The 25,754-nt window shown below is 57.0% G+C and overlaps 2 protein-coding genes across 4 annotated transcripts in view; both read left to right on the top strand.

The window, feature by feature from the left end:
• Nucleotides 1–4,848, top strand: part of NFAM1 (NFAT activating protein with ITAM motif 1) — a 35,750-nt gene extending 30,902 nt beyond the window's left edge. Inside the window, exons 5-6 of the mRNA XM_065924077.1 lie at nucleotides 2,980–3,066; nucleotides 4,397–4,848. Coding sequence (XP_065780149.1) covers nucleotides 2,980–3,066; nucleotides 4,397–4,456 — 147 coding nt within the window. The 3' untranslated portion in view covers nucleotides 4,457–4,848. The remainder of the gene's footprint in view (nucleotides 1–2,979; nucleotides 3,067–4,396) is intronic.
• Nucleotides 4,849–19,754: 14,906 nt separating this feature from the next.
• TCF20 (transcription factor 20) overlaps nucleotides 19,755–25,754 on the top strand; it is a 188,542-nt gene continuing 182,542 nt past the window's right edge. For all 3 annotated transcript variants that reach the window (XM_065944963.1, XM_065944954.1, XM_065944944.1), the window contains exon 1: nucleotides 19,755–19,968. In XM_065944963.1, coding sequence (XP_065801035.1) covers nucleotides 19,921–19,968 — 48 coding nt within the window. In that variant the 5' untranslated portion in view covers nucleotides 19,755–19,920. The remainder of the gene's footprint in view (nucleotides 19,969–25,754) is intronic.

The raw sequence follows: 25,754 nt of genomic DNA, 5'->3' as shown, positions 1-25,754 counted from the left end.
CCTCCAGCCCTCCCACTCCTCCTGGCAGGAAGAGGGGCCTTTCCAGCACACCCCTGATGCCGTCGCTTCCCACCCAGAAACCTCCAGTGACTCCTCACTGCCAGCTCCTCGGCTGGCGCGTGAGGCCTTCACTGGAGGCCTAGCCCAGTCCTGCCTTCCCGGACTTCTGTTAGCGCCGTGGACCATTTGCTTCAGATATGCCAGGATCCTGACCTAGAGCAGAAGTGCTCTGTCCCTCCTGAGTATCGCTTTTTGCTGAACAGGGCTCCCAGATCTGCCCCCGGAGTGAAGTGAGTGAAAGTTGCTCAGTCGTGTCCGACTCTTTGCAACCCCATGGACTTTACAGTCCATGGAATTCTCCAGGGCAGAATACCAGAGTGGGTAGCCTTTCCCTTCTCCAAGGAGTTTTCCCAACCCAGGGATCGAACCCAGGTCTCCCGCGTTGCAGGCAGATTCTTTACCAGCTGAGCCACAAGGGAAGCCCCCAGAGGGCATCAGGCAAATCTCAGGTGTCCATGAGACACAGCTCTTGTGTTTTCTTGGTGACAGTTGTGGGTATTACTGGGGGAATCAATGTCCAGGACCCTCAGATTAGGTCTTGGTCCAGGGCCGCTGACTTCTGAGCTCAGCCCACCAGGACAAAGGCCTCGGTGCTGACTTGACCCCTCTGCCAGGGCTGATGACCACTCAGCTCAGCACACTGTGCATACAGGGCGGCAGGAGGCAAAGCGCTCAGGGGGCCTGGATCCCAGACAAGTGGCCCAGCCCGGCCCAGCCTCAGCGCAAAGCAGCGTGGCGCCTCCCAGCGTCCAGGCCAGCGCTAAAAGCACAGCATCAGCCCAGCCCAGCCAGCAGCCGGTTCAGAGGCCTGGCCCTCTCCCCGCGGAGGGAGGCGGCCCCCATCACCCCCTCCCCGGAAGGCCAAGAAGGCATCCTGTTGACAAGGTTGCCTGCATTTCACAGCCTAGTGATGCAGGTCCCAGCCGGCATGCAGATGCAGCCCAGCAGGTCAGGGCTTGTCAAAGGCTTCACTCAGCAGCTGCTAATTGGCAGCAGCTTCTGCAGCCGCCCTGTCCTCAGCCCCGCAGCTGCTCCCGCCCACAGCCTGGCCACCGCCAGGTTGGGTCAGAGGCCTGCGGGGCCCCCGGGTCAGGATGCTCTTCTCTGGCTTGGAAATCACTTAGCCGCGTGCCCAGGCCGGTGGGAGCGAGCACACAGCACGGAGGGCAGGAGGGGCTGTGTGACCTGAGACAGCTCCAGGCATCTCTGGGCTAATAAGTGGTGGGCGGCCCATGGACACTCGACCTGAGGGAGAAGGGGACCCTCTGGGGGGCCCGAGATCTGGTCTTCTGCCCACATGTCAGCAAAGAGGCCCTTTTTCTTGCTTCTCTCTGTGACCAGGAACATCCAGCTTGGTGGGAGGGCGGCTGTCAGATCTTCGGAGATCCAGGACTGGGGTGGGGGGCACAGGGCAGCTGGGGAAATCCACACCCCGTGTGTCAGGCTTACCGGGGGTGGCTGGTGCTTTGGGCAAGCGTGAGAGCCCAACAGGCCAGAGCAGGTCTCAGAAGATGCCTTTCACTGGAATTGGGGCTCCTCCCTGCTCCCACAGGCAGGTCGGAAGCCCCTCTTCCAAGACCCTCCCTCTTTCTGACTCGGAGGTCCATAGGGCAGCCTTGCCATCCCTGTGTGTGATGCCCTTGAAGTGAGGGTCTCCCAAGTGCCAAATGGTTTATTACACAGGTTTTCATGCCCTGCTGCTTCAGAGCCTCCTCCCACCCCTCCTTACCTCCCCTCCCTTCTCTTGCCTCAGAGTACCACCTGTCTCTCCAGCCTTCCTCAGCAACCCCTGCTTGCCTGTTGCCAGGGAAACCACCTCCTTGGCAACGAGCCGGCATGCATATGACATGTACACGTGGGAAGGAGAGGTTCCTGCCTCTTGCATAGGCTGTTGGTGGCTCTGCTCCAACAAGCCCCAAGGAGCAGCTTCCACCCTGGTGCCCATCAGGGTCTGAGCGAGGGTCTAGGCTGTGACTGCGGAGAGGAGAGGGAGGCCCCAAGCCTCCCTTGACGGTCATTCAGTCGTTATTAAGCACGTGTGACTCACTCGACCCTATGCTGGGCCCTTTGTGCACAATATCTCATTGAATCATCCACCGAGCCTGCAAGAGGGACATAGTTATTCCCATTTTACAGATGAGGAAACTGAGGCACAGGGAGGCTCCCAGTTGCCTGTGGCTGGCAGGTGTCAGAGCTGAGAGTTGAGCCTAATCTTGTCTGATTTCAAACAAGAAATAGTGTCTTTCTATGAATACCATCCTGAGGCCTCTGGTCAGGCTGTTCAGAGCTGGACCGAGAGTCAGTGTGGCCCTAAGACACACACCCGGGGGAGCGAGGAGCCCCTCACCACAGCTCATTCAGGGCTGTTCTCCAAGGGTCCCCACCACAGCCACGGTGACCGAGAGACAGATCAGGCACCTCTGCGGGAGAGGGGTGTGATTCCAGTGTGAGCCTAGGTCCTCTGTGAGCACAGGCCGGGGGGAGGGGTCAGGGGAGAACTAGAGGGCTGGAGGGATGGGTGGCACCCTCCCAGGGGCCAGGCTTTGGTCCAGGGAGTGGGGCGGGATGTCCACAGAACATACTATTGGAGCCTTGGCCATGGGAGTCACGTTGGGGGACTGCTGGCTGCCAGCTGCCCGAGGCCCTAGCGACAGGCAGGGACAGCAGGTATGGGCCTGGGCCCTTCCTCTTGCCCGTGAACTGGAGGCCTGGAGAGCCCGCCAGGCTGAGCACAAGCTCCATGAGAGGCTTGAGGCGGCGGGAGAGGGTGGCAGGGGGCACCCAGAGGAGTGGCACTGTACAAAGGGGGGGGTGAGACGGCCCCAAGAGGGAACGGTGGGTGCGAAGGTGCGGCCGTGTGACCGAGAGGAGTGAGACTGGGCGCCGTGGGCGTCCCCCGACCTCACGGGTCTCCTGCAGGACCTACAGCACCGCGAGTCCGAGGTCTACGACTGCATCCAGAATGAAGCCGGCAGCCCGCCCACCTCCCAAGGCCTGCTCTCCCAGGTACGCGGGGTTGGGGCAGCGAGCCTGGCTCCTCTTCTCCTTCCGTGTGTCCTGCCCCTCATCTGGGAAGTGCCTGCCATGTGCCGGGGGCGGGGGGTGAGCCACCCGCTGCTGAAGCAGAGCCCTCGCCCGAGGCGGCGGGCCTGGTGCTTAGGAGGCCTGGTGGGATTACCCCCAGCCCGGCACCACCCCTTTCCAGCTCTGCCGCCCTGGCCAAGCGGCTAACCTGTGTGCCCACATCTGTAAACTGAGGACCCTGAGAGCATTCACCTCCTAGACTTGCCATGAGGATCACAGGTTGTACTGCGACCCAGTAGGCCTGTGCAAGGGAGCAAGCGTAACCGCCGCTGGGCACAGTAGAGTGTCTACGCCGGTCATTCAGGCAGGGGTGTGAGGCTTCTCGCTATCCCCAGGCTGAAAGTGGCTGGAGACAGTGCTGGCGGCAGCCGGGGCCGGTCTGGACAGGGCTTTGTTATCATGAAGGGGGCTAAGGTACATCCCTCGATCATGAGTCTCTCTTAAATCTCAGTTTGCTCATCTGTCAAGTGGGTGCATGACACTTTCCTGCAAAACCAACTGCCCATGAATTCAAATGAGTTCCAAGTTAAGTAGCGTCTATACCAGAGCTCTGGACACCATGAAGTGCAAGGGGCTCAAGAACTGTGGCTGGGCACCTGGGGAGAACCTTCTGGAAGTGAGGGGGACAGGTGCTTGGGCCCCCTGGCATAGGCTGACTGTTGAATCTCCTATTCTCAAAGCTCTTTCTACAGCCATCTCTGAACTAGGCTGTGACTGGAGGCAAGGCTTCCCCACCCTGGGACCCAAGGATCCGTGGGCCGCCCCAGGGATTGACCACTGTATGCCAGGCCCTGAGATCCTGACCAGGACAACTAGACCTGTCCCAGTTCCCCAGCATCCTTGGGTCTGCAGGAGCAGGGTCATGGATCCTTACAGACACACAGAAACATCTGTGAACGGTGGGCTTTGGGGAGGGACTAGCCTAGAGTTGAGGAGGGGGCTCTTGGCATGCTGAGCTGAGCTCTGCAGAGTGAGGAGGAGGTCATCGGGGAACAGATAGGGTCCTGGGAGCACCCCAAGAGGAGAGAAGAGCATCTGGGGAGGCCCAAGGCAGGAAAGAAGAGGCCCGTGGGGCTGGAGGGCAGAGAGCAGGCGTGGGGTGGGGGGACGGGAGAGGAGGCTGTTGAGGTGGGCTTGGGGACAAGGACAGGGCTCCCGGTCATCTATTTGTCTGCCTTTGCCTAAAACTAAATTAGTGCAAATTTATCTTTCCCCTACCTACCATTTCTTTCTTTATTTTTTTTCTTTCCAGGAGAAACAGCAAAAATTTGAGGGTGACGGTGAATTTAACCTAGTCTATGAAAATCTCTAGGATGAGCTCTGTCTTGCCCTGGATCAGAGGCCCTGGGGCAGCCGCTCCCTCCCAAGCACTTGATCAATCCGGAAGTGAGACTCCAGGGCTTCCCACCACCTCGCCCCCACATTTAAGAGGCTGGCCCCCACCCTGTTCCGCAGCCTATCACACCCCTCAAGCGTGCCATGTCTCCTGGCTTTGGCCCAAGCTGTTCCCTCTGCAGGTGGGCACTCCCTCCGTCTCCAAGGGCTCTCTTGGACACCTCCCATCCCTGGGGCCCTCCTCACCCTGTAGGGACGCACGGGCTGTCTTGTACCAGCCTGAGCCGCCAGGAGGTTCCAAAGGGGACACTTGTCGGTACTGTGTGCACACACATCGCCAAGTAGATGAATAAAAGAGCAACTATACAAATGCCCCCCACCCCTCGCCCCCTGCCTGGTTAGGCCAAAGACAAAGCAGCCGTGCAAAGTGGAACCGGGGGGCTGGCGTGGGAGATACAGGGTGTGGGCAAGAATGAACCATGCGGAGGCTGGGCTGGGAGACCGACCTGGAGGCCCAGGGGCTGGTCGTCGGTCTGGGGGCCTGGGGCTGAGAGGGTCAGGGCACACGCAAGTGAGGAGGGAGATCTGGGCATCAGGGGGCAGGGGAGGAGGGGGTGCTGGCAAGACGGGTGCCGGACAGACTGACGCTCTCTGCCTCCCCCCACGAGGCCCCCGAGGTTGTTTCCCCTTCAGCCTGCCCCCGACACTCAGCGTGCCAACTGCTGCCTCCCAACGCCCCCCTCCTCAAAGCTCCCCACCCCCAGGGCCTCAGCGGTGCCTCCGTCCACCCTGCAGCCGGGTTCCCCGGAGCCCCCCTCCACCTGGCCTGTCCCTACCCCACCCTCCTCCTCCTCTTCATCTGCCTTAGGCCCCAGCCCTACCCCCTGGGGATCGGGGCAGACCAGTCCCTTCCCGGCTTGCCCAGCTGCCCGAGGCCGCCCCTGTCCATCCCGGCCTAGCTGCACAGCTTGGTTCCTGGGGCTCTCCCCGGGGAGCGCAGAGGGGTCCCTTTGTGTGGCAGAAGCTCAGGCCCGTGCCTCCTCAGTGTCTGATCCTGAGACCTTTCTGCTGCCCGAGTGTGTGCTCCTGTTACCCCTCGTTTCACCTTCAGCAGCGCCCGCAGCACCCCATCTCACGGGCAGACCAGGGCTGAGGCTGGGGAGCACCAGGAGTGCCCTCCTCCCCTGCTCTCCCCATCCCCTCCTCACCTCCCCCGCTTGCTCGTCCTCCCTCCCCACACCCAGGGCGGCCCCAGAGGTCCCTCAGGGGCTTGGGCGCCCAAACCCCAGCCTGCCCGGGAGGGTAGCTGTGGGCAACACCGTCCGCTCAGCAGGTCAGTACCTGACCCGGCCCAGGCCCTGCAGGGATAGAAGGGCTGGGGGAGCGGGGCCAGGGCCATAGACTGATGTCCGGAAGAAGCCCTAGCCCCTCTGCTAGGGCAGCAGGGACCCCCCACCCCAGGCTCACAGGACCCCCCCTCTGGGCTCACAGGACCCCCCTCCCGGGCTCATGGGGCCTCCCCAGCTCACAGGAACCCCCTGGGCTCACAGGACCCTCCTGAGCTCACAGGAACCCCATGGGCTCATGGGACCCACCTCCTGGGCTCATGGGATGCCCCTGGGTTCACAGGAGCCCCCCCGGACTCATGGGACCCTGCCCCTGGACTTATGGGGTCTCCCCAGGCTCACAGGAACCCCCTGTGTTCACAGGACCCCCCGTGGGCTCACTGGATCCCCGCCCCCAGGCTCATGGGACCTCCCCCCAGGCTCACGGGACCCCCCCTGGGCTCACAGGGCCCACTGGGCTCACAGGAACCCCCTGGGCTCACAGTACCCCCCCACCCCAGGTTCACAGGACAAGCCCCTGGGCTCACAGGAGCCCGCTGGGCTCATGGGACCACCCTGGGCTCACAGGACCCCCCATGGGCTCAAGGGACCACCCCGGGCTCACAGGACTCCCTGGATTCACAGGACCCCTCCTAGGCTCTTGGGAACCCTGGGCTCATAGGACCCCCCACCCCGGGCTCACAGGACGCCCCCTGGGTTCACAGGACAACCCCCCTGGGTTCACAGGACAACCCCCCTGGGCTCACAGGACGCCCCCTGGATTCACAGGACAACCCCCCTGGGCTCACAGGACAACCTCCCTGGGCTCACAGGACAACCCTCCTGGGCTCACAGGACGCCCCCTGGATTCACAGGACAACCCCCCTGGGCTCACAGGACAACCCCCCTGGGCTCACAGGACGACCCCCCTGGGCTCACAGGACGACCCCCCTGGGCTCACAGGACAACCCCCCTGGATTCACAGGACAACCCCCCTGGGCTCACAGGACAACCCCCCTGGATTCACAGGACAACCCCCCTGGGCTCACAGGACAACCCCCCTGGGCTCACAGGACAACCCCCCTGGGCTCACAGGACGCCCCCTGGATTCACAGGACAACCCCCCTGGGCTCACAGGACGCCCCCTGGATTCACAGGACAACCCCCCTGGGCTCACAGAACGCCCCCTGGATTCACAGGACAACCCCCCTGGGCTCACAGAACCCCCTCTTGGGTTCACAGGCCAGCCCACAGCTTCCCAGCTCGGTTCCAGGCCCAGCCTCCGAGCACAGCAAGAAGAGCTCTGAACTGGATTACGGGCTGCGGTGGGGGTGGGGACGCAGAGGCCCCTGTTCGCCCCCCCCCCCCACCCGAGAAGGCGGTTTAATGAACTGCTTAAAGGGGAAAACTGCCTGGAGCAAAGCTGCCGTTTAGTCTCCTGACTCCCATGGCCCGACGCAGAGGCCAGGGCTGGGGTCGGGGTGAGGCAGACACATTGCCCACGGGGCCGCGGAGCTGCTCCCGGAAAAGGCAAAACCAGCGAGAGCAGGAGGAGGCTGCCTGGCCAGGCCCTGGGGCATCCGCAGCCCCTGGACCCCAGACCCGCAGGCTGGCAATCTACCTTTTCCACGTGGCCCCGGGGATAGTGCGGGGAGCCAGGAGGGACGGCGACCCCCCGCCCTGGCCCAGGCCCCCGCGGTGCCCTGTCCACGAGGCAGCTGAAGGATCCTGGTGAGACGTATGTGGGACCTTGACCCTCCTCGGGCTCAAAACCTTCCACGGTCCCCACCTCACCTGGAACAAAATCCCAGCTCTTCCGTGCAGGCTGTGAGACCCTCAGGGACCAACCTGTCACCCTTTTTCTTTTTAAAAAAAAATATTTATTTTTATTTATTTATTTGGCTGCACAGGGTCTTCATTGTGGCATGTGGGATCTAGTTCCCCAACCAGGGATCAAACCCAGGGCCCTAGCATTGAGAGATCAGAGTCGTAGCCACTGGACCACCAGGGGAGCCCCCTGTTACCCTTCTTGTGGACACAAACGTCAGTGGTGGCCAAGCTGGGTGCTCGCTGGGGGCTTCAGTGAGCAAGGAGAGAGGCAGGGAGGGGGAGGGGGGCACGCTCAGAAGAGAAGGTTCTGAGACCCCCTACTTGGGGCCAGGAAGACCAAGCCCCCCATCCTCCGGCCCCCAGGACTGAGCCAGGACTGCGGAGATAGGTGGGGCAGGGGTGAGGGATGGCAGATGACGGCAGGGGGCAGGGGGCACAGGTGGCCGTGGGCGGGAGGAGGGGCCGCGGGGCCTGGACCTGAGCTCCCGGAGGGCAGGCTTGAGTGGACGCTGAGTGCGTGGAGAACAGGAGGGAGGAGCCGCCTTCAGGGGTAGCCTGGGCTGGGTGCCCGCCGGCCTCTCTAGAACCCCAGCTCCAGCTCCGAGCAGCCACATCCACCCGAGCCCCGGCTTCAGGGACAATCAGGACATCGGGCGCTGCTCAGAGCGGACAGATGGGGAGCTCCCTGCTCTGCGGAGGCTCAGCGGGTGTGTTTCCTTGTTTCAGCCTTCAGGAAAAACAGGCTGCCGCTGCGCAGTGCAGGGGCGGGTCTCCCCGGGGGTGGGGACCCCCTCTTTGGTTCCCCTACAGGGAGGACCTGGGAGTGGAGACAAGGGAAACGGAGATGTGTGTGTGTGTGTGTGTGTGTGTGTGTGTGTGAGTGATTCCAGGACCAGGAGGGGCCTTGAGAAGGGGGACAAGGCAAACGGAGACGTGTGTGTGTCTGTGTGTGTGTGTGTCTGTGTGTCTGTGTGTGTGTGAGATTCCAGGACCAGGAGGGGCCTTGAGAAGGGGGACAAGGCAACTGGAGACGTGTGTGTGTGCCGGGCCCGGGAGAGGTCTCGAGAGGGGCCAGAGAGGGAGGGAGGCTCTTACCCAGCAAGGAGGATGCCCGAGGGAAGGAGCTGAAGAACCACAGTGAGCCCACCTAAAGGGGAGCCTCAGACCAGAAGGGTGGATGGCAGCTGTCCTGAGGGTGGACCCCGGGGCCTAGAGCTGGTAGTAGAAGCCCCTGGCAGCCCCTGAAGGCGGCCGCGGGCACTGCCTCCTGCTGCCTGGACCGAACCCCGAGCCCCGAGCCCCTGCACAGACGGTGGGCGGACGCGTGCCAGGGCCTCAGCGGCTGGCCCTCTGCCTGAAGCACCCCAGCTCTGACCCGGGATTTCCTGCCGTCTCTAGGTCACAGCCCTGCCACCCTCTTTGGCACCTCTGGGCGTCTGAAACCTCTCAGTACCGCCGACACCCTCGGCCTCCATGGCCTCTCCAGGGTAGTGGCTTAGAAATGGTCGGTGCTGCCCCTCTGGGTCGCTTTCAGCCTCCAGCCCTCCTTCGGCTCCTGTTCCTCGCAGCGCTTAAAGACAAGCACTCCTGGAAACGAAGCCCAGGAACACAAAGTGGGTGTGAGAAGTGCATTCCCCTCCTGGGGAATGACTTCCAAAGGAGTCTGCAAAGCAGGGTTTCCATGGGAACCCGTGCTGGTTACACTGGGAACCTTGGTGGGGCTGGGGTCTCCTTCAGAGCAAGCGGCAGGACCTTGGTTCTGGGGGCGGGACCTTGGTGCGGGGGCCGCAACCAGGCACAGCTGTTGCCTTTTGGCTACCAGCCCTCACTCACCTGAAATCAAGCTACAGGCAAATCTGCCTTTCCCCCCCACCCCCTACTACATTCTAATTTAAAGGCCACACTCCATTCCAAGGATGCCTCTGGGATTTCCAGGATGGATTTTTATGTCGTTCAATAGTTTTCTTGGCAGACCGCTCAACAGGGAGGGGTGGGCTATGGCCTTGGTCCAGCCAGGCTGACAGCATCCTTTCTCCAGCCCGCCAGGGGATATCATTTGCCCGCCTGAGGGGCTTCCCCAGACAGAACCCAGACTCTGAGAGCTGGGGACATTGGTGGGAGGCGCTGAGACACCTTCCTTCCCAGGGTGCCTCCCTTGACCTACATTCAGAATTGTGGCCTCTGAGCCTTGGTGACGCGTGGGTCAGGCCTCTTTGGTTATGTGCTCAGTCCTGTCTGGCTCTTTTGCAACCCCATGGACCGTAGTCCACCAGGCTCCTCCTCTGTCCAAGGGATTTTCCAGGCAAGAATACTGGAGTGGATTGCCATTTCCTCCTCCAGGTGGTCTTCCCAACCCGGGGATTGAACCCGAGTCCCTGGCGGCTCTTGCATCGGCAGGTGGATTCTTTTAGGCTGAGCCAGCTGGGAAGCCCAAGGTTAGCGTGGGTCAGGTTAACCATCACGACTGTCTGCACTTGGTGCCGGTGGGTGTTTTGTGTGTGTATCTCCTCAGAGGACACATGCATATACTGCAGTGAAACACTTAGACTCCAGCCAAGTGAATTCTCTTTGTTGTTCTTGCCACCTCCCAAACCTCCACCCAGTCCTCTCCCTGGAAGTAACCACTGGGTCATTTGGTCATATTCTCTTCTTCCAGGCTGTGTTTATGGCATCCACATGCACAGATGCGTGTATACGAACATAAAATATATAGCGCTTGTGTGGGGTTCCGAGAAGCTGAAACGGGATCAGCTGTAGGTGTTGTTTGCTCCCGCTTTGTTTGAGCAGCCCCACGTGGCGGGGATCTGTCCTACGTGACAGCGCGTAGGAGCTGCCAGCCTCTTTAATTACAGCGAAGGGGTCTGCAGTACTGATGGATCCTAATTCAATCAGGCCCCGATTAATGCCCTTTCCAGTTGTTTATGATTTTCCAATCTCACAGGAGGCATTGCAGGGATCACCCTCGGATGTATCTGCAAAACTTTCTCCATGGGAAATGTTGGGAAGAAATTGCTCAGGCCCAAGGCGTGGACATTAACTATTTTAACAGACACTGCCAAATCTCCATGCGTGGAGGTTGTCCTGACTTCCACTGCTCAGGCGCTTTATCTACAATATCTCATTTAATCCTGAAAACACGCCACAAAGGGAGGGGGCTTGTCTCCCCATTTTACAGAAGCAGAAGCTAGGGTTCAGAGCAGCTGCCTGGCTAAAGGTCACTTAGCACAGAAGGGCAGTGCTGGGCTGGCTCCTGTGTGCAGGGGAGTGGGCAGCGGGGGAAGCAGAAAAGAGCCAAGGAGGGACTCTGTGCCCCCAGGGCTGGGGGGTGCCCATGAAGGGACAAATTTCCTTGAGAATATTGCTCAGAACTGTGGGGATACGGCAGTGTCCTCCTGTCCCTCCGTGCTCTATTTCCTTGGGGAAACGAAGGCAGGTCAGTACGGAGATGAGGCCAGGTCTGTTCAGCAGCCGGTACCCAATGTGGGGCCTGGCTTCAGGCGGCCTGCATGCTTTGATCCCAAATCTCCCCTGGAAATGTCCAGGCACAGCCTTCCTGGAGGTATGAGCTGCCTCGTGGAAGCCTTCTAATCTGGGGTAATGCTGCTGTAATTGGCATTGTTTTGCACTTGCAATCCTCTCGTTACCTGAAAACTCACTCACAGTGGCTATATCTGGAGAGGATTTAATTTTAGCACTTTGTGAATTTTGAGAGGCTGAGGAGCCCAGGCTTTTTCTCTGTCATCCCCTCACCCCCATCCTGATTCCCCCGTGAATGCTACATTCCGGCAGATCTCTGTACCTGGCTCCCCACCAGGGTCCCCCCCACCCCAGCTGATCTGGGAACTGCCTTTCTCTCCAGTTCCCCCTCCCTCCCTCCCTTGAGCCCACCTGTAGAGTCTTCACCCCTCCTCTTTCCAGCCCTGACCAGTCTCTGCCATCAAATTGATCTTCCCATAGCACAGATCTGACCATGCCACTCCCCTCTCAAAAACCCTGCAGTGCTTTACATTTATGGTCAATTCATTTCAATAAACAGGCCAAGATAATTCAATGGGAAGAACAGCTTTTTCAATTAACAGTGCTAGGAGAAATGGACATCCACATGAGAAAGGATGAAGGTGGAGCCCTGTCTTATAACCTGGAAAAAGCTCATAGTGCCTTCCGCTGTCCACAGGTGGGGGGCTTGACCCTTCAGCTCTTACGACTCCTTCATTTCTTTGACATTTGTCCAGCTCTGACTATGTGCCAGAGCCCGTCCTGGTCCTGGAATACGAGACAGACAGTTCTGTCCCCATGGAGTCCATCAGCCTCCTTTCTGACCAGCTCTCACTGGTCCAAAATCACCCCAACTGCTTTCCATGCGCCAATCACAGCTGCTGCTACCCCTAGTGCCGAACTTCCCACCTCTGATCCTAGACTGGAGTTCCTGCTCAAATGCCACCTCTTCCAGGAAGCCTTCCCTAACACGTCCTCCCCCTCCAAGCAGTTTCTTCATCTCTCTGACTGCTCTGACCTCCTTGCATTGAATCGGTTCACACACATCCCCAGGAGGCTTGAGCTTCCTGAATATGGCAAACCCCTTACTGGGTTCAATCCCTGGGTTGGGAAGATCCCCTGGAGAAGGGAAAGGCTACCCACTCCGGTATTCTGGCCTGGAGAATTCCATGGACAGTCCATGGGGTTGCAAAGAGTCGGACCTGACTACGCGACTTTCACTTGTCTCTCTTTCTGTCTGACTCAAGAGCCTAAGAGCAATTTGTTTAAAGAATAAATGCAAATTTTGCTCTGCTGGTGATTTAGAGCTGGCTCTTCTTTAAAAGAAAAAAAAAATTGTTTATTTTTTTTGGCCATGCTGGGTCTTCACTGCCGTGCAGGCTTTTCTGTAGCTGCAGGGAGCAGGGGCCGCTCTCCAGTTGTGGTGCTCCTCATTCTCCTGCTGAGGAGCGTGGCCTCTAGAGCAGGTAGGTTTCAGCGGTTTGTGGCTTCTGACCCCTAGAGCACAGGGTTAGCTGCCCTGCAGCATGTAGGAACTTCCCAGACCAGGGACGGAAACTGTGCCTCTCACGTGGGCAGCTGGATTCTTATGCACTCAGCCACGAGGGAAGCCCTAGGGCTGGTTCTTGCTGGAAAAGGGAGAATGATTTTTTCCCTCCAATTTCCAGCACTTGTAATTAGTACATGACCCATGTTACATACGTGAAAACTGGGAAAGACAGGTAGCTGCCTCCATACCCAGGAAGGGCAGGGCAATGAAAGTGCAGGTGTTGGAAAGGCAGCCCTCTTTTGTCTGATGGGAAGAGGCAAGCTCTGAGCTGGACTGCTGGAGGCAAAGGCCGGACACATCAGATAGGCCAGCAGCGGCCCCTCACCCCACCTCCCGGCCGCGGAGGCTGTCAGAAGCTCTAATCAATCGATGATGCTGATGCGGGCCTGTGGAGCACGCGGCAGGGGCCGTGAACCCTGGTAGGGTGGTTCTGATAATTCACCCTAGAAGCCTCTATCCTTGCCAGGGGATGCCTCGGCCAGCTCAGCGATACACTTCCTCTGCTGCCTCTAGTTTAGGCCAGACAACTCTGACCACGTGGGGCCCGGGACCTTCCAAGCAATGGGCAGGGACTGAGCCCAGTGGGGAGAGAAGGATGGGAACACTAGTGTCTAGGTTGGCTCACAGTCACTCTGTCAGTGTCTGGGTGGGTAAGAAAGGCTCTGAGGGCTCAGGCCTTTCAAGACCCCCTACTCTGGCTTCCTGGGAATGAGTCAGGATCCAGCCTCAAATGCCCCCCACTTGCTCCAGCAGCCCCACAATCTCCTGCTTCCTATGGGAGGGGGTTGCATTGTGTGTGGGGGGGTGGACAGGGCAAGGTTGCTTCTGGCTCCTGGGGTCTGTTAGGACAAGTCTGTGCAGTTGAGTCCCCAGGGGAAGGAGACTCTGGAGACAAGTGACCAGGTCCAGAAATAAAACTGGTAACCACGGTGATGCAAAGCAAGCCCCGAGCTCCCCCGCCTCAGCCTATACTGTGGGTCATCCCAGCCTTCCTGGATCAGATGAGAAAGCTTGCAGGGGCTGAGGAGTTGACCCCAGGTTGGTCTGGCCCCTAGGCCAGAGCTCATACCTGACATCTCAGTGCTGTAGGATGCTGTTGCCTTCTCCCTGGGTTCAAGCCCAGAGTTGGAGACTAAAGAGAGCTTTACGATGCTCCCCTAAAACTGCCTTGCAGGCACACACATTCACGTACTCCTCCCTGGGACCTGGTCTGGCTCCACCCTCACCCCTCTGCCCCAGCCTGCCCTTCCTTGTCCACTTTCCTGCTCATCTTCCCTTCTTTCTATAGTAGGGTCCTTCTGGAGTCTTCCACTCTCTCGTCTTTAAAATATTTATTTATTTGGCTACATCAGGTCTTAGTTGCAGCATTCAGGGTCTTCAATCTTCGTTGCGGTATGCAGGATCTTTAGCTGCAGCATGTGGGATCTTGTTCCCTGATCAGGGATTGAATCTGGGCCCCCCTGCATTGGGGGCATGGAGTTTTAGCCACTGGACCACCAGGGAAGTCCTCTGGGGCCTCTCTTAACCTGCAGGCCCTGGCACATGCAGCTCCCTCAACCCAGTGGATGTTCCTTAAACACCTACTGAATTCTTGCCTGGAGCTAGGCACTGGGCTTCCCTGGTGGCTCAGAAGGTAAAGAATCTGCCTGCAATGTGGGAGACCCAGGTTCAATCCCTGGGCTGGGAAGATCCCCTGGAGAAGGGAATGGCAACCCACTCCCGTATTCTTGCCTGGAGAATCCCATGGACAGAGAAGCCTAGTGGACTGCAGTCCATGGAGTCACAAAGAGTCAGACACGAGTGAGCAGCTAACGCCTTCACTTTTCTTTCAGGCACTGTTCCCATTTCATAGACGAGGAAACTGAACATCAGAGAGCGGTAGCAACTTGCCCAAAGCCAGACAGTTGGCACATGGTGTTGCAGAGTTCAAGCCCCAAAGTAGCTTCAGAGCCTGTGATCGGAACCTTTTTGCTCAGTTGCCTTGGATGGTAGGCTGAATAATGGTTCCCCTTAAAATGTCCACTTCCGAATCCCTGGAATCCATGAATACTAACATGGCAAAGACTTTGCGCTTATAATTAAGGATTTTCAAATGGTGAGATTATTCTGGATTATTACACTCACAAGTGTCTTTATAAGAGAGATGCAAAAGGAGTTTACAGACAGAAGGCAGAAGCCAGTGTGATGGTGGAAGGAGAGACAGAGATTTAGCGATGTCACCTTCCTGGCTTTGAAGACGGACGTAGGTGCCGTGAGCCAAGGAATGCAGCCCTAGAAGCTGGAAAGGGCAATAAAATAGATTCTCTTCAAAGCCTCTGAAAGGGGCATGGCCCTGCAGACGCTTTGGTTCCAGCCTACTGAAGTCGATTTTGGATTTCTGGATTCCAGAAGTATAAAAGGAGAAGTATACACTGCTTTGAGCTACCAGGTTTGGGGCAATTAGTTATGGCAACCGTAGGAGTCGGATGCCCTTTTCCTCCTGGAAGAGCTGATTCAGCCTCCCAGGCCCCCAGTCGGGCGCTCACACCCGCTGTGTGTTCCCTGTGATGACTCCTCACGGCTCTGACCCTGGAGGTTGCCGCGGCCACAGCCTCTCTGCTCACCCCAGCCTGAGCCGCTCCTCTCACTCCCAGCACTGACCTGTCAGGTGGGATCACCCTCCAGTTGCCCAAGGACAGGCCCCAGCTCTAGGGCACGGCAGAGGAGGAGACTGAGGCTCAGAGAGGGTCACTCACTGGCAAGGGGCAAAGCCAGATTTGAACCTGGGTCTGACTGATAACAAAGCTGGTGCTCCCAACAACTCCTCTCCCAGTGGACACTCGGTAAATGTCCCTGAATGAGTGACAAGGCAGGCAGACAGCGGAACTCCAGGGAAAACACATCACGGGAAGGGCTATGAGATCCTGAGCAAACTAAAGAAGGCTTCCTGGAAGAGGTGCCCTTGAAGGATGAGGGTGCTCCAGCCAGAGAACATCATGAGCAAAGACCTGAAGACAGAAGGAGTGAGATAGCAGGAACGGTGAAGCACTGATGGGAGCCGAGAAACGACGCCAGGCCCAGGTTGTGACGGGCTTGGATATCAGGCTGAAGCCTGAGGAGCCCACGGAGGTTGGGGAACAGGAGAGCAAAATCCCCCACAGGTGACTGTGTTCGACTGAGAGACTTTGGGGAGGGTGGCCTGTTCCATTTGGAGGCTGCTGAGATGGGTAAAAGCTTTGGGGTTGGGACTGAGACCAAGGAGATAGAGACTGGGACAGGGAACCAGACTTGAGAGCCACTTTGTGGAGGGTGGGGAGGGGGGCAACGAGACCTGATGACCTGCTGGTTGACTGATGCCCATACCCCCATCCAGTGGACAGAGGCTGGTGTCAGTAAACAGAACCAGTGAAAGTGCAATTGTGAGTCGCTCAGTCGTGTCTGACTCTGGGCAACCCCATGGGCTGCAGCCCGCCAGGATCCTCTGTCCATAGAATTCTCCAAGCAAGAATACTGGAGTGGGTTGCTGTTTCCTTCTCCAGGGGATCTTCCCGACCCAGGGATCGAACCTGGATCTCCTGCATTTCAGGCAGAACAAGAGCGGAGCAGCAATGCGGGGAGAAATACAGGTGGCCACCAGGGGGAGGTGTTCCAAAGGCAGCCGACACAAGGGGTCAGGAGACAGGCTGAGGCTGAAGACAGACGATGGGGAGAAACTGGGAAGGCTGGGGTGGCCACAGCGGCAGGAGGAATGAAGTAATCCAAGAAGGTGCCCTCAGAGGATGACCAGGGCACCCATGAAGAAGGACTCGCAAGAAACTGACACTTCTCCTCCTCGCCTGCTGCCCCTGGATGCCAACCCAGCACTCATCTGGGTCCCTGTGGAATGGGACCTTTCCTGGTGGGCTTCACTTTGGGGAAACCTGAGAGCAAATTCCAAGCCAATAAGAGCAAATAAAAGAGGGGTGATTACTGACAATAGGAGAGGGTACGCCACAGGGTGCCTCCAAACAGCATCTCCTCCAGTACGTTTTAAGTGCTCTATAGGTCATTAGCTACTTGACAGAGACAGCCTGACACTTAAAGCAAAGGACTTTGCACCTCTGCCAGGGAAAAATCAATCAGAAATGAAGATAGAGCATCACTGGCGTTAAGATGTACTGGGTTGGCAAACGTGGTTTGATTTACACATAATTTTAAGGTCCTCTCCATTGTGTGAAGTGAGGTCATGGTATTTGAGGCCATTTATAAATCCAAAACTGAAGTTTGGAAATATTTAACCTCCCCTTGCCTTTTTGGGGGGTTGTTGTTAATGAAATATTTCAAAGATGGAAAAGTACTGAGACAGGCTTAATATAAAGCCCACCACCTGATTCTGTCAAATAAAACTATACAGCTATGCCTGAAGCTTTTAAATGTTACTTGTTTTTTAAAATGTTTTGTTTGTTTGTTTCTCCTTCCTGCCTTTTCACATTCTATCTTCCAGCCCCACCGCTTCAGGGAGACCTGAAGGCTGACCACCCACCCCTGTCTAAAATATCACTCCTTCCTCTGAAACCCAAGAGTAATTACTGCCTCTTTAATTAACTTGGCAATTAATCACCACCTGCTTGGGAAACAGCTTTTATTGTCCTTGTCGGTCTTGCATGTGGGATGCGGGTGGGGGTGGAAACCAAGCAGGCAGGAGAAGGGAAGGCAGGCTGGGCTCTCCTCAGGGTCCCAGGCTGAGCAGGGTCTGCTGGAAGGAAAGGCTTGATATTCAGGGGATCAGCTCCCTCCTGGCTCTGTTTAGGCAGCTGCCAGGTATCAGGAACTGAGATGAGCCAGAGATAAGCCCCAAAGAGCAGTGGGTAGCCAGGAAGGTAATCTGCCCCGGGCAGCCTCAGGGTCCCTGCTCTTGCTGTTCCTGCCTGACCAGAATGGTCCTTCCTCACTGGGCCTTGCAGGTTGAATTGTGTCCCCTCAAAGATAGGTTTGAAACCCTAAACGCCAGTACCTGTGAATGTAACCTGATTTGGAAATAGGGTCTTTTCAGATGTGATGACATTAAGATGAGGTCATACTGGATTAGAGTAGGCCCTGAATCCAATGACTGGCATCCTTACAAGAAATCCATATGAAGACAGAGACTCAGGGAGAACTTGCTGTGCCACCAAGCTGGCTCCTCTGCAAACCTGAACCTGGCTGCTGAGGGTCTCAGCCTTTATTTGATCGATTAACGCCCCCGCCCCCCCGGTGGCTCAGTGGTAAAGAATCTGCCTGTCCATGCAGGAGATACAGGAGATGCGGGTTCAATCCCTGGGTCGTGAAGATCCCCTGGAGGAGGAAATGGCAACCCACTCCAGTATTCTTGCCTCAGAAATCCCATGGACAGAGGAGCCTGGTGGGCTACAGTCGGTGGGGTCACAAAGAGTCAGACATGACTGAGCACACATGCATGGTAATTCTAATCCTAGCACACCCAACTCCAGGAGCAGCTCCTACATCCTCCATTGTTAGGGGAAGCCCTCTCCCCGCCTTATATCAGAGACCACCCCGCAATCAAAATGACTCTCTTGGGAAGCAGGGTGTTCCCAAGAATTGCTCTTCCCCCAGAACAGCATGCCTGCTCAAGTCAGTTTGCTTAATGAGAACCCCGGGGCCCCCCCAAGAAACTCCTCCTACATGGCCCCAGACCCTCAGAAGTGGGCAAGGTACCCCTGGTTTGAACAGAGTGCTTTTTACTTCCCCTGTGATTAGAGGGGAGGGGTGGTAAGGGAGGGAGAGGGGACAGCAGGCAACCAGGATTTTAACATGAAGGCCGAGCTGTCTCATTCTTACTGCCAAGCACAGCAGCACAGTATAATCTGCTCACAGAAACAATTCATCCTCTAACCCATGTTCGGCTCTAACCCAACACTCTCTTTTGACAGATGGGAAACAGGCCTGGACACCTCATGCGGATTCGCTGTGTAGGGATCTGAAGTCCACTGATGTAAGCACATCCCAAGTGACAGCGTTTCTCAGCGCCTCAGTCTCCCCGTTCTGGTGGTTTAGTCGCTAAGTCAGTCCAACTCTTGCAACCCCATGGTCTGCCAGGTTCCTCTGTCCATGGGATTCTCCAAGCAAGAATACTGGAATGGGTTGCCATTTCCTTCTCCAGGGGATCTTCTTGAACCAGGGATCGAACCCTGGTCTCCTGCCTTGCAGGCAGATACTTTACCAACTGAGCTACAAAGGAAGCCCAAGCTGGGGGCTAGCAGAGGACGGTTTTGATCCATCAACCTCTGGGTTATGGGCCCAGCATGTTTCCACTGCGCCACGCTGTTATACCCTCTTCTAGGGATGTTCCCAGCCTTAACAATAGCTCTAGAAACTTATATGTACATTTTCCATGAATTCAATCAACAAACACATTTGGAGCACCTCCAGAGTACCAGGTCCTGGGGATACAGTGGTGAGCATCACAAACCCGGTGTCCTGACTTCAAGGTACTACCGATTTGGTCAGTTCAGTCTCTCAGTCGTGTCCGATTCTTTGCGATCCGATGGAGTGCAGCAGCCAGGCCTCCCTGTCCATCGCCAACTCCCGGAGCTTGCTCAAATTCACGTCCATCGAGTTGGTGATGCCATACAACCATCTCATCCTCTGTCGTCCCCTTCTCCTCCAGCCTTCAATCTTTCCTAGCATCAAGATCTTTTCCAGTAAGTCAGTTCTTCGCATCGAGTGGCCTATTTGGTAGAAAAGGACAAAGAAAAGCATTACCTTCGAGATAGTTAAGTGTTAACTGCAGAGTGTACAGAAGCAGTGAGGAAAAGGCTACAAATCTCAGGAGGACCCAAAAGAGTAGTGGCGGCTACAGGAAAAAAAAGTCAAAGAATGGATCCCTGTAACCCTCTGCTCTTCTTTGCCTTAACCAATCAGGCGTCAGCATCGCCGGACCGGCCGACCAATCAGAAGCCGGAACAGGAGCTCTAGTCGCCGGCAGAGGCTTCCCCGGGGAGTGTGGCCAGAGCCCGGGTGCCCCGCCCCACCCCGCCCGGCCCCGCCCCACCCCGCCCGCCCCCGCCCCCATGGCGCCGGGCCCCGCCCAGACCACGCCCAAGGCCCGCCCCGCCGCGGCCAGCGGGGCCTGCCCGGGAGTCCCCGGGCCAGCGGCCGGCTGCTGGGGCCGAGTATTGTTTTAAACGCCGAAAAAAGAAGAAAGGCGGGAGGGTGGGGAGCTGCCAAGTGACCGGGAGAGGATTTATAACATGTTCTTTCACCATCGACAATATTGCGCAATGTATGAAAGAGCCGGTATCGCCTGGACGGGAGCGTGAGGGCGCGGGCAAGGTAAGCCCCCCGGCTGGTCCGGGCGTGGAGGGCATCGGGAGGAGATCCGGGCTCACCTCTGACGCTGAACCGCTGTCTTTCGCGGGGGTCTGCGTGCAGGTGCGCGCTCTGGAGGGTCTCGTGCGCCTTGAGCAGTGTGGGCGCGACCCCTAGAGCTGCGGTGTCTCTGAGGCGAGGTGGACGCGGCCCCCTTAGCTGAGACGTGTCCAGTGACCTGGGGGGACTGCCGAAGTGGTGTGAACGAGAGCGGGGGAGCCGGCTGAGGCGTCCTCCACCCCGAAATCCCGAGGTCGTCGATACTGATCCCTAAGGCTGGGGTTGATGGTCCTCCTAACTCTTGGCGAGTGAGACTGGAGACTTGGACTGTGACTGAGCCAGCGACCCGGGGGCAGGTGAGGCCGTGGACACGCGCCGCAGAACCACGAGCAGGTGTGGACGCGGGCGGGTGGCAGACGCAGAAAGTTTGCCAGAGCGTGCGGCGCCGGCGGCGCAGGGGAGGGTTCGCGCTGGGGCAGGGACCCTCCCACCCCCCGCAACCTCCGTCACCGCCGTGGGTCTCAGCCGCTTCCCCTGGCTCGAGGCGCCCTCGGGGGAACCCTGGACCGTAGCCTCAGGAGTGACTGAACCGAGCCCTAGAGGAAAACCAGGGATTGATTTCGAGCCTCTTGGGCACACCTGTTCTGTCTCCGCGGGAGCTTGGGGCATCTGCTTGTCGCCTGGGAGGAATCTGAAGGGCAGAGGCCGGCCTGGTGTCCAGACGCAGGCTGGTCATCAGCCTAGGGGACACAAACCCGTCTTGTCCAAGCCCGGAGCCCTGCTCCTTCTCTCCTTCCACTTCTGCCTTAGGGAGGAGAAAGGGTACCGGGCTGCTGGTGCTGGGGTACAGAAGAAACCTGGGGGTGGGGTGTAGGGAGGCCCTGGATCTGCCTCCCACTGCCTCTCAGGGGCTCCGGGTGACCCCACAGGTTCACGCAAGGGACTGAATGGAGGAAGGAAGGCAATGGTGAGAGGCGGAGTATCGGGCAGGTGATGTGAGTGCTCACTTGCCTCGACCCCAGGGGAGCGCTGTCTGGCGCAGATCAAGTCGGGCAGGGCATCCCTGTGACACTCCTTCAGAGGAGAAGGAAGACACCCAACCCCAGTCTCTGCCACCGGGGAAGAGCAGAAGGGGGCCCAGAGTCTGGAGGAGATGCTGGTCGGTCCAGGGTGGTTCTTGGGGGTAGCTCTGTCTCATCTCCCACTACTCTCTGTGCTTTCCACTGCACCCCCCCCCACCCCGTTCTGACCCCCATACCCTGCTGTGTCTCTGTGATTCCTCCTACCACAGGTCCTTTGCACATGTTGTTTACTTTTTTTTTTTTTTGACCAACAAGTAGTCATCAAACATCTACTATGTCCCAAGCACAGGCAATTCAGTGGCGAACAGGGCAGACCTCTGACCTCTTGGGGACTTCCAGACTAATGCAGGGAAACAGATGGTGAACAAGAATCAGGAAAGGAATGGGGACAGGAGGCAACCTTGAGTGGCCATCAGGAAAGGCTCCTCTGCAGAGGTGACGTGAGTCAGAAGGGTTAATGCCTCATCATCAGTCACCTCCTCCAAGAGGCCTTCCCTGATCTCCCCTGACTCGACACTTCCCCTATGATGCACTCTCATAGCCTGGGAACCCCTCCTTCCAGGGACATTTTTATGGCATTACTGGGTTAACGTTTGACTCCTCCCATTGGTTGTAAGTGACAGGAGGGCAGGAGCTGAGTCTCAGGGTGTTCGTAGGCAAATCAAATAAAGGATGAGTAGAATTTTCCCAGAAAAACGGGAGCTGCTCAGCCAGATCAGGCACCCAGATGGCAGAAATTTTTCTTTCCCTTTCCCTGGCCTGGGTCCTGGGCTCCACACCCCATTTGCTATCCACAGAAACAAATGAAAAGAAACCAGCAGGCTTGGTGAGGAAGAGGGCAGGGAGAGGCCTGGCACAGATAGCCCGCTGAAGTGCCAAGGCTGGCCCTTGGGAAGCGAAGAGACTGGGGGGGGGGGGTGGCGGTGAGGGGGCCTGGGGACAGGTGAGTGTCTTTTCCTCTGAGCTCAGACCAGCCTACCCTCATTTGTGTGTCCCAGCTGTGGGAGGCTTGGCTTCCTTCAAATCCCACTCTGGGAGAAGGTGGGGTCCCCCGGAGGGCCGGGGTACAGGGCCACATTAACCGCCCTCCTCCCCCACATCTTGGACAGACAGGACCCAGAGTCAGGCCTCCGAGCCACACATAGCAGCCCAGGTAATCTGCGGTTCATTTAAATTCCAGGCTGGAAAGGAGGAATCAGGCTTAGAGGGCCAACTCTTACTTTCATTTTTTTATAGTTTCTGTCCTCAGTGAATTTCTCCCTCCCGGGGCTCTTCAGACCTGTGCGCCTAGCAGCTTTCTGGTGGTAGATTACCGCTCTCACAGACGCCTGACAAAGCTTTTAGCACTCCCCTCACCCCCCACTTCAGGGGAATGAGTGGCCTCCATGCACAGCTAGACAGTGTCTGCATGCTTTACTGAGGCTCCAGCAAGGATGGAAAGAAAACTGAAAACGGCTCCCCACTCCCCCCCCCCCCCCCCCGGCCCTCCTGACTGGAGTCGCTTTAAAAAATTAATTTGCAATGATTTAATCCCTTCTGTTCTATGGGGATCACCAGCATTTTAAAGATGTATTTAAATCAGATCACTGTTCCCCGTTAAACCTTCACTGTCTCCCCCCACCCAGCAGAAAGAGCACTGGATTTGGAGTCAGTGGTTCACTGCCAAGTTCTGCAAATGACTGGGCTGTGTGACCTTGGGCAAATTGCTTAACCTCTCTGCGCCTCCATTGGCTCCTCTGGAAACTGAGGTTAATGATATAATCCTTCCCTCACAGGGTGTTGCAAGAATTAAATTAGATAACACTCAGGGAAGAGCCACGCAGTGCCAGGGCTGTGTTTTCCGTTCCCCCAGTACTAGCTGTCCCTCTAATGAGCCTGGTGACCTTGGGCGGGCCACTCAGCCACTCCTGGCCTTCGATTTCTGCATCTGAAAAGCTCAGGGGTTGCCCTAGGAGAGGATGCCACTGAACCCCCCACCTCCAATCCTGAGCCCCCACTCAACTCCTCCTGCCCTCTGCCAGACACCCCCCACCCCCAGCCCTCACCACCCACTTCCTTGTTATCCAAGCTCTCAGTTCTAATTGGAAAGGGTTCCCCCTCCCCAGCTGCCTCTCCTCCTGGCTCCCTGTGAAGTCGCAGAGCTGGGACCCCAGGGGCCTGCAGTTCTTGGCTCTTTTTCAGGAGCAATTAGCCACAAGCCTTGGAGGTGGCCTCCGTGGGCGTGTGGCCAGGCCACTGGAAGCCGGGACGCTGCTTCGTCTGTGGCCTGCAGGGCTCCCCCAGGCGCTGGGGTCCCCATTGCCAGTGGCGGGGAGGCAGAGTCCTCGGCAGAGCCATTTCCATTTCTGTACTTTATGACTCCTTGAAGCCCTGAGTCTGAGTGTAAATTAGTTCTACCCTGTGCTTTTGTTGGCAACTGTCTGTTCCTTGGAAGCGAGGAGCTTTGTCAGGAAGAACAAAGCTGTTTGGTGTTTTTCTGATTTGGGGGAAGCGAGCTCCTGGGGGAGGGCTCATCGCTTCTCAGTATCAGGCGAGAGTCCTTGGTTCTCAGACTCCTCGGTTTTGTTTGGGGTTTTTAACTCCTATGGCTTCAGAGTCACATATGTTTGTGTGTGTGTGTTGGCTGAGGGATTTTTTTCCCTCCTTTTTGGCTTGCAGAGTGTATTCCGTGGAAGCTAATTCCAGGGACTGAACTTTTCAAATCACTGCTTCAACAGCTTTTAAAAATCTGGACCTAGTTACGCCTGTCATCCATGTGTAAAGATTTAGAAAAAAAATTCCAAACCCGAGGGTGGACACTTGCTGGAGACCTGAGGTCAGAGCCGAAATGTCGAATACCTCTTGGGACGGGAGGGGACTAGAAGGGAACGCGGTCTGCTCGATGCCAGACATCTGGATATTTCGAAAACATCTGGGTGGCTGGATTTTTCAGGTTTCTGCCTGACATTTAATATCACAAACGTTGAGGCTACCTCCCGTCCCCATGTCCCCCGCGCACCCCCCACTGCCTCCCAAACACACACCCAACCCCTTCCCTCCCCTTCCTGACGGTAAGAAACATCCATTCTTTCCAATTCCCCAGCGTTTCCCCCCTACCGGAAATCTGATGGGCTTATGACATCATGGCTGGCTGCTGAGCGATGAAGTGGATGCCACAAAGAAATCCGACATATCAGATGGATTCTGTAATCAGTTTCCCTCCGGCTGTAGTAACAGGCACGAAGTCAGGAGGATCTGAGCTTTGTTTAAAAAACAAAAAATAGAACTAAGACTTAACCTGTATTCAATACATTTTTTTTTTTTTTCAAAAGCGAACAGACCTTTTGGACATCATCCTATTTGAATAGAAATACTGGTTTTTATGAAATGAAAGTGGCTAATAAACCAGACCTGAAACTGCCTGGGAATGCATGTTCCATCTCTTTTGAGTTTTTGTGTGTCCTTATTCACTAATAAAGGAGGAACTGGAGATGTTTTCTCTCTTCGTTATTCAAATGGGATAGCTTTTTTTTTTTTTCCAGAAGCCAATAAAATTCACTGGGTAAATTGCTGGTTTATGTTTTTCTAGGAATCCATTTTTATGGAGTGACCTTGGACCTGACCTGGTCTGCAAACATTGTGTTTCCCTCTGCTGGTTTTTCTGGCTGTGAAACTGTTAAGTGGATGCAGTTAAGCCTGCTTTTCAGTCTCCTCTCTGCAGGGCAGGGCTGGGACCTGGTGGGCCAGGTCAGTTCGGGGATGAAAAGCCACTTTGAGAGGACAGAGCAGGGGAAGAGGCAGTAAAGGGGGCTGGGACCTGAGCCCCAGGGCAGCTCGGCAGGAGGAGTCCACCGTCTCCCCCATCCTCCCAAAGGGGAGCGAGGGACCTCAGAAATGGCTCCTGACTGAGGCAGCTCACCCGAATGCAGGCTCGGGTTAGAGGAAGCTCAGGCTTCCGGGTGCCTGTGCCTGCCAGGCCCCTCGTGTGGGCACGTGGGTCTCACGGACCAGGGTTGGAGTCTCAGCTCCTTCATGGACGAGCTGTGGGGCCCTTGACCTTGCAGCCCTGTAAGTGGGCATAAGGACCCCACCTTGCCTCCTGGGAGGAGCATGGTGCTGGACGCTGCCCACAATGCCCGGCCGCTTCTCAGAGCTGGGAGAGGCTGGGGTAGATTCTGGAGTTGAGTCCAGTCTCCTGGCCATGATCTGCATGATGACCTTGATCTGTGTGATGTTCTCTGTCCCTTGGTTTCCTCGTCTGTCAAACCACCATCATAACAGGACAGACCTCATGGCTGGGGCAGCTAAAAGAACTAACGTAGCACACGCTCAGCAAACCTTAGCTCTCACAGGAGATGTGCCTTGAGCCCAGCAGGCGGGGTGCTGGGTAGGACTGCGGGGCCTGGGATGGGAAGGGGTGTGTCAGGCTGAGCGCAGGTAGAGGATAATCAAGGAATGAATACAGCCCTGCTCCCCTCTCGGCACAGAACTCTCCATGGCTCCCCACTGCCCAAAGGGAACAAAGTTCCTCCCTTACCCGGGCCCCAGGTCCCTCACACTTGGGTCTCCTGCGCTGTTCTCTTCCCTTGTTTGCTGTCCTCTTAGCTGAAGCACGCTGTCTTCTCCAGACTCAGTACTAAAGGGTAGGTCATGTTTTCCAGCACCTTCCATGACTTTATTCTGCGTACT

Source organism: Muntiacus reevesi, chromosome 1 (assembly GCF_963930625.1).
Source record: "Muntiacus reevesi chromosome 1, mMunRee1.1, whole genome shotgun sequence".
In the NCBI taxonomy this organism is placed as follows: Eukaryota; Metazoa; Chordata; class Mammalia; order Artiodactyla; family Cervidae; genus Muntiacus; species Muntiacus reevesi.
The sequence above is the reverse complement of the archived record's forward strand: the minus strand, read 5'-3'. Positions and strand labels throughout refer to the sequence as shown.